This window comes from Takifugu flavidus, chromosome 20, assembly GCF_003711565.1.
Source record: "Takifugu flavidus isolate HTHZ2018 chromosome 20, ASM371156v2, whole genome shotgun sequence".
Taxonomy (NCBI): domain Eukaryota; kingdom Metazoa; phylum Chordata; class Actinopteri; order Tetraodontiformes; family Tetraodontidae; genus Takifugu; species Takifugu flavidus.
In genome coordinates, this window is record NC_079539.1 from 5,903,683 (window position 1) to 5,912,209 (window position 8,527).

Consider the following 8,527-nt stretch of genomic DNA (forward strand, 5'->3'; position numbering starts at 1 on the left):
ACAAAGAATTTTGACTGTATAGATCCAGACCTATATAATTATTGATTGATTGATTGAAATTAGGACAACTGGGGATTTATTTATTTAATTTGATTTTACAGTTAAAACACGTGCTGAGTAAAAGTAATCTTAAACATGACTTTTTTTTTAAAAAAAATAAGCTTGAGTATATTCAATTATTAATAATTTTCTGCTATTATTCGCAACCGCTGCAGTGGGAAGTGTGTCGGGAGGAGAAAAAGCGGAAAGAGAAAAATGAAAAGACGCAATGCTGAATCTGCTTCCGGGTTGTCGCGTTTCATTTGTTTACTTGACGACGTGACTCACGCAGAACGTTCCTCGTGTCAGCGCGAGCTGCTGCCTCCAAAAAGAGGCGAAACGACACCAAAAATCCGTCCAATGAGAAAACGCCCTGTTGGCCCTACGCGCATCCCGACATGCGCGTGGTCTCAGCGCTACGTCAGCAGTGATACAGAAACATGGCGGTGTCCATAGCAAGGCGACCGGCTGCTAACGCTGCGTTCCTCCTGATAACTTTTCTAACAGTGTTAATAAACCAGCACAGTGTCGCTGATGTCCCCGCAGGTGCCTCAACGCCAGAAGAGCCTCCCCACCGACGGTTCGAGTACAAATACAGCTTTAAAGGTCCGCACCTGTCTCAGAGCGACGGCAGTGTCCCGTTTTGGATCCACACTGGAAGTAAGTTTGTGCCCAGCTGTGAGCATCACCAGCCCGTCCCCAAACACTGATTTACTGCCACTTTTCAACCCGGACAGCGGATTCTTGAACGTGGCTTTTCCTTTTTAACTAAGGCCGTTTCCGTTCCTGCTGCAAAGGCACGGTAGTGCGGTGCTTTGCTCATTCAACGATTTTCCACCGCTTTATGACACAGCCCGGTGTTTTATGAAGGTTGATTTTTTATTTTTTAGTCATTTCCTTCAAAGAAAGTGATTGAATTGCAGCAAGCGTGGAGGGAAGCGGAGTGTTGAACTTTCCTCTTTCCAAACGGGCCTTTGGAACCTTACATCACACACCGGGTTGCCCAGAGGTTGAGATGAGGGTTCAATAGGTACAACGAGAGATTACGGCGTCATGAGAGCACCAGTGATGGTTTCCGCATTAATGCTTCATGCTAATTACAGAACTCTTTCTTTCTTCCTTCCGGTTTTGAAGTGCAAATGTCTTGCCTGCAGCTGCACACTACAGCCGATGAATATATGTAAAAACACGCAATAGATGTCTCAAGCACTGCCAAACTGTTTATTTAATAGGCCTATTTCACAGCTAGTAATATCAACAGAATGTGTTGTTGTTGTTCTTTTCATGCTTAACACTTGAGAATGAATAGATCTGAGCAAAAGTTCCCTGGTAGTTAAAGATTAGATAATTCTGATAATTAAATAAAATAATTAAATAAAATAATTTATTTATATATATATATATATATATATATATAATATATATATATATATATATATATATATGCCTCTAACATCCTCCTCATATTCTTCATCCCAGGTGCTATTCCCAGTGCCGACCAGGTGCGTATCACACCGTCCCTCAGGAGTCAACGGGGCTCCATTTGGACAAAAAACAAAGTCCTCTTTGAGCACTGGGAGGCCGAAGTGACCTTCAGAGTCTCTGGAAGAGGACGGATGGGAGCTGACGGTCTGGTGGGTATTGTTTAAAGGTGATCACTGTTCTGGCTGCCCTTTGACCTACTATAAACACATCAAATTATATGACTGTTAGGTCACTTGCCCGGCTGCCTGAAAATTGATTTTTCCCTTTTAATGCTTATTTAAGCATTTAATGGCAATATAATATTCATTATGGGCTGCTGCATAACTGATTAGCACTTATCACTGTAAATAACTGCTTTAATTTATTTCTCCAGCACAGGGAAAACCTTGTGTTTAACCACATGCAAGAGTTATTAACAGCTTTTTTGTCTTTGTCTCCCAGGCTGTGTGGTTCACTGCATCTCAAGGACTCGAGGGTCCAGTTTACGGTGCTGCTGACCAGTGGGATGGATTTGGAGTCTTCTTTGACTCCTTTGATAATGATGGCAAGGTCAGTGAGAGACTTGTTGAGCCGTAAAGAATAAAACTGAAGGGTTAGGGTTAGGGTTAGGGTTCTTTGCTGTCTTCAAGAAAAGCAGATATTTTAGTCATGCTGAACAGCTCTTTCAGCATGTTTGTGTCACATTTGGATTTTATTTGCAGGTATAGGTGATATTTGTGGATGAGATTACCCAGAGGCTTAGCCACCTCTGCTCTGCAGATGACTAATCAGGATTAACGTGATTTTTGTTTCTCTTTGTCTTCCTCTCTTCCAGAAAAATAACCCAGCTATTATTGTTGTGGGGAACAATGGCAACCTTGTTTATGACCACCAGAAGTAAGTAAACACTTCTTCAGCTTTCGCTCTAACGTTTTCACCATCTCACATTTTACCAACTTAAAGAAGATTAGAAAATATGATTATATTTGCTTGGAAAGTAAATAATCCTCTATCTTTTCTAATCTCCCGCGGGTGAGTGAAAGCTTTAAATCACTTTTTCAGTGCCATTCCAGCTTCTCTTCAGAGTTCTCGAAAACATACAGCAGCTTTGGGATGAACTCCAATCACGCTGTATTTTCTTCACACTTGTGCTAATGTTTAGTCTCTTGTTTTGATCCAGCGACGGCACCACACAGGCCCTTGGAACATGTTTACGAGACTTCCGCAACAAACCGTATCCGATTAGAGCCAAAATAACATATTACAAGAAGACACTGACGGTAGGAGAAATGGAAAAAACTCTCATGTTGTGTCCCAGATATAGATAATTACCATCATATACAGAATGATGCGACTGCAGGGTTTAATTATTAGCATGTTTGCTAGCCGGATGACTGTTGTGTCCTCAGGTGATGATCAACAACGGCTTCACTCCAAACAAAGACGACTATGAGTTCTGCACAAAGGTGGAAAACATGATCATTCCCACCGAAGGCTTCTTTGGGATTTCCGCTGCCACTGGTGGTTTGGCAGGTACAATTTTTCTGTTAAAACCCCTCAAAACTGCTTGAACGCATCTAGTTTTATCAGCACAGTCCTAACCTGTGGCTTCCTTCTCCAAGTGCGTTTCCATGCGCATCTAATTCGGACTACGCTCGTCACTCGATTAGCCTGAATAACCTGTGCGCAGATCACATACGGCCACTCACACAATCAAGCTGTGTGGGGGTAAACCAGATACATTCGGACGTCTCTGGGCCAATTTTAGTGGAGTTTAAGGTGTCCATGTGCATTTTATGTAGTCAAAGTAAGATGGGAATTTGGTTTTCTTGTGCACATGTAAAGGCACTTAATCTAAAATTTCCATTATATCTCGTTACAGCTTCCTCATTCATTAACGTTACCTAAGATCATTTATGTTTCAGCTAGTCTAATGATTTTGCACTGAGTAACTCAGCATCTTTTTCTTCTAACAGATGACCACGATGTTTTGTCCTTCTTGTTATTCAGACTCACAGAACCAGGCCAGCAACTGGTAACTACATCTTTTAGAGAGTGTGTGTATTTGTGTGTGTGGGCGAGTGTGTGTGCAGAAACTCTATTGAGTTCAGCTCTGAAGGATTTCCTTTTTGTCTTTCCAATTAAAGCCCCCAGCTGAATCCGAGATTCCTAAAGAAGAGAAAGACAAGTACCAGGAGGAATTCCAGAACTTCCAGCAAGAGCTGGACAAAAAGAAAGAGGAGTTTCAGAAAGAACACCCAGATGTGCAAGGAGAGCCAAGTCAGTTCAAGAGACCTCTGCTGGTCTAAAATATTAGAATTTTGCATTATTTGAACATACCCAGTAAAATGTTGAGAAAATAAGCATCATAATCTGGATTGTAATTGTATGTTTCCAGTTGAGGACTTGTACGAGAGCGTGAGTGATCGTGAGATCCGCCAGGTCTTTGAAGGCCAGAATCAGATCCACCTGGAGATCAAACAGCTGCACCGGCAGCTCGCCATGATCTTGGACGAACAACGGCGATACGTTTCTGTCGTCACCGACGAGGTCGCGAAGAAGACAGCGGGCACCACGCCGGGACAGGTACACACAGACCCATATAGCAGCTTTTCCACACCTGGAAGGTGTTCAGGTCTTAGGCTCTTCTTTGGTCTCTTTAAGATGGACTCTGCCACTCAGCAGCAGCTGGGTTCTGTTCTGGCCACCCAGCAGGAGGTCCTCAAGAACCTGGATGAGTTGAGGTGAGTGACGGTGGCTGTTGATGCTTCAACTGACTGTTGTTTTTGCAACAAATATGAAGGTGGATCCTTGATACGCCAAAAAAACAAGGGAAATCCCTGCAGTTAAACCCTCCAAATGATATTTAATCCCAGGAGCGCTGCAGGTGTCTCTCCTCCCAGCTGTAAATGGCACAACCATCACGCCGCCTCCATCTTCTGTGATGTCTCTCTTCTAAAATTAAAGATTAACAGCGCTCCCACCAAAAGTTTGTCTTAATCTCGGCAGGATAACAGCAAATCCCAGATTGATAAGTATGAGAAGACAGTGTTTAAAATATATCATTTTCCCTAAGAAGAATTTAGATGTTTTCGAAACACACAATAAGCGCAGCAGGTATATTAATATCAAGCTGTAATCGTCTCGTGGTTGCACAGATTTCAAGATAATAGAGATTAAAAGATTTTAGGATTCCCTTCCATAAAAAATATTTAAAGAACAGTTTGATTTTGGTACTTTGGGGTGAGTAAGCCTGATTAGGTGTTCAGATTGTATTTTTTTTTGGTTTAGAGCTGGTATGAAGTCAATAACATATTTGTTCTTATGTCCGGCCTCTCTGAGGTGCTTGTGGGCTTAGTGTTATCAGCACGCGATGGATTATAAAAGTCTTCTTTTAGATTTGTGAAGCGGTTTTGATTCGTGTTTTATGTATTTATCTCGACAAATAAATCGGTCACGTGCCGTTCGTCAAAAACTGAGTTTTATATCTATTGTGGCACTTTGTTGTTTAGATTTTTTTTAGCGTCCTAACAAAAGAGCTTTTATTTATTTTCCAAAGAGGCACCTTTGTGCCGTGGCCTCACTTCGCCCATCTTAATTTTAACGCACCATCTGCATTACGAATTAATCAGTATCGCAAGATATTAAAGATTTTATTTTATGTAACATTAATCTCTTAGCCTCATGTATCATAAAAGAACCAAGCTGTTTATATGCCCTAAATCCAACAGGACACTCATGTTCATTGACTTTGCATACATGATTTTCTTTATTATACTGCTGACCCATAATTTACACAGAGCAGACCCAAACGTGTCCTGTTCGCTAATTCTACCTTTTATATGAGTTAATTATACAGGAATATAGAGTTTCTGTGATGGTTCTCTGTTCAGGAAGCATATTATCAGGATTTTAAAGACAAGGTAAGAGCGGGATGATTGACACAGACCCTGCACAAAAAGGCTGCAGCTGCTCCTGCTAATGTGCTAATGTGCACAAGTGGTCTTGCCTAGATTAAGCTCTCAGCTGATCCTGACCCATCTTTTACACACAGTTCATGGCAGGACTCCATCTGAGTACCCAAGGAAGCTGTTGTGCTCATAAATGGGTCACTTGTAGCAGATGAAGATTATATACTGGGTTTAATAAATGATCACTTACTTTCTCAAGGGAGATTTTTTCCCCCTTTCCGCAGAACAAATTAGATTTTGTTTGTGTGTCATCCCTGTCCGTCCTTTCAGACTGGGGCCATGTGGCGGAGCAAGAAAAGGCCACCTCTCAGCCATTTTGTCCTTATCAGATTAGTAGTCTTTAAACACATCTGTCATACAAGAGAAGAAACACGATTTAACCCCAAATGATTTCTTGTCACCCCCTCAAGCTCCAAAGGGACTTCCTGGTTGCTCTGCTGGAATTCCTTTCATTTGTTGAGTCCATTTTTTTCTTTATAATCGTCTTAGATGTGTTTAAGATGATAAGGGAAACTTATTGCTGTCTCTCTGTGAGTAATCAGTTTCAAGAAATTACATTTTTTTGAGAAATATGATCCAGGCTTAGAAGTCTTAATTTTCTCTGGAGAGAAAATAATATAAATTTCACTTTTTATTACTGTTGAGCTGTGATAATAATCATTTCAGACTCCCCAGATAACGCCAGCAATTTTTTTTTAATTCTTTTTGCACTACATTGTGAACCAATAATTGAAAATGAACATTTGCTGTCTGTGGCTTCATATTTAGCAGACATATTTAGCAGTGTACAGGTAACACTGCTGCCTTAAATGTCACTCCTCCGTCGCTAATAAGTCTTGCAAAGGGACAAACTGGGGCTGAGACATTTAGATTGGCCAAAAAAGCTAATATTTATTCAAGGTCCAGTACTACTGGAAATGCTTTAAATCCTGACGCAACCAGCAACTTAAACCTTCACTTCAACACCTGAATGAATGAGTGGTTTTTTGTTTTTTTGTCATTTGTTTTTATGACTAGATTCTGATTTTCTACTCCAGATAATTTGCCTCCCTGGTGCGTTTCTGGACCTCCGGTACTTGTAATCTATTGTAAGAACATGTTTTTATAAGGGATTAATTTGGAAATCATGACCTCCTTTATCAGATGATAATTTCCTGTTTTTCAAACTTTCAGAATATGGAGCCTCTGGTGAATAGGGATTAAAAGATTAATTTTGGACAGTTTGACTGTAAATAAACGATACTGTATTCAGCATATTTACGGCACATTATGTTTCCCAACATGAATCAACTTGATGTGTGTTTCAGGAAGCACTTTAAAAGGCTGTTTCTCAGCCTTCTACTGTAGATTTAACAGAGGGGTATCAGAAATCCAGTCCAGGTTTTCCACCCTACCAGGCAGAGAACGCTGACCAAAGAAAGAGGGAGCCCAGGTGAAAGTGTTTTCTGCCTGGTGGGATGGAAAACCCGGCTGGATTACAGCCCTTAAGGACCGGGTTTGGATGCTCCTGAAATTGGTATAATGTGTACTTTTAGCTGCTTGTAGCAAGAGTCTGTTTCTTTAATCTCTGCAGAAACAACTTCCACGAGTCTGTGAAACAGATCGGCTCGGCCCAGCACCAGGGGAACGCCGGCGGCTTGGGGACGTACGAAACCGTTCAGCATTTCAACGACATCAAGGAGCATCTGCACATGGTCAAGAGGGACGTGGAGCACCTGGTCCAGCGCAGCGCTCAGGTTTGGACCGGTGCAAGCAGAACCGCCGCTGAAGCAGATGAGAAAGCAGCTGACCGAGCTCTCTGTCCTCCCCAGAATCCAGCCGAGAAGGCGCTGAAGTGCCCTGAGCTGCCCCCCGTGCCCTCCTGCTTATCCACCGTTCATTTCGTAATCTTTATCGTCGTCCAGTCGGTCCTGTTTTTCTGCTACATCATGTACAAGTAAGACACCTCTGATCGGACTCAAATGATCCGTATTTCATCTGATTCGCCTCCTTGATGGTGTTTGTACTTTTCATCCTGCAGGAGTCAACAAGAAGCAGCTGCAAAGAAATTCTTTTGATGAAATACACCTTTGAAATCTGCCTGCAAATGAGGGAATGACACTTTTCATGATTGAATTTGTTTGATTTTTCAGATTGTAAGTTATTTTTTGAATTTTTCTGAATTGTTGTAGAGGTTTGTTTTAACGCTGCAGATTGTTTTAATTTGATCATCAAATTGTTTGAGTATGAATGTTGAGTTTAATGATGTAACATTTTTTTTTTATTTTGGTGGGTTTTTTTTGGGGGGGGGGGGTCCACAGCTTTACATTTAGGTTTCAGAACTGAATATCTGCTTCATTCCCTTTACATGAAACTGAAGTGAAAACTAAAATAACTGTTTTGAAGAGTGAATTTTTTTATAAAATTATGAGGCGATGAAAGTGAATCAGATCTCAACTGTTTATCTGTTTTTGAGTCCAGTTTGTCTCATTTAACCAATAATCTACCGGCAACATTCACATATTTTAACATATAACTGTAATCTCTTTAATCATGTTCTAATCGATTTCTGAGTTAATGCTCATTTTCAATGACCCAAACTTCAGTTCCTCAAAAAATAAATATTATTTTTTATATTGATTTTTGGGGCTGTTTAACCCTTGTATTATGTTGAAAAAAAATTACAATAATTATGTTGCGGGTCATTTTGACCCGTACTGTGTAAATCCATTCAAAACAGACAAAAAACAGTTTAAACCAACAACAACTTTATTTTAGAATATATGAACATTCAGAAAAGAGACATAACAATACATTTTAATTTCAACACTATATTTAGGAACTATTTTGTTCAAGTTTTTCCCTATGAATTTTTTTTTCCATTTAACTTGCCCCTTTTTTCACATTTTCCAAATTCAACATTTCAATGCTCTCCACATGATGGACAGAATGTAACTGTGTGCTTTCTGCAGATATAACTCTTGCATTTCACACAAGAGGTACTTGTTTTGATGTCATCTCGGGAGGGACAGACCTGGCATCTTTTCCGTTTCTTTACACCTGTGTCCACTGGA

General features: G+C 40.6%; 1 protein-coding gene across 1 annotated transcript; it reads left to right on the forward strand.

Annotated features, from left to right (window-relative positions):
* Positions 1-295: 295 nt before the first annotated feature.
* Positions 296-8,093, forward strand: lman1 (lectin, mannose-binding, 1). The gene is made up of 13 exons (XM_057019718.1): positions 296-699; positions 1,519-1,673; positions 1,966-2,073; positions 2,339-2,400; positions 2,684-2,783; positions 2,913-3,036; positions 3,480-3,538; positions 3,651-3,783; positions 3,902-4,089; positions 4,168-4,247; positions 7,048-7,210; positions 7,286-7,410; positions 7,495-8,093. The coding sequence occupies exons 1-13, from the start codon at positions 480-482 to the stop codon at positions 7,529-7,531; spliced, it is 1,554 nt and encodes a 517-aa protein (XP_056875698.1). The 5' UTR covers positions 296-479; the 3' UTR covers positions 7,532-8,093.
* Positions 8,094-8,527: the final 434 nt, after the last annotated feature.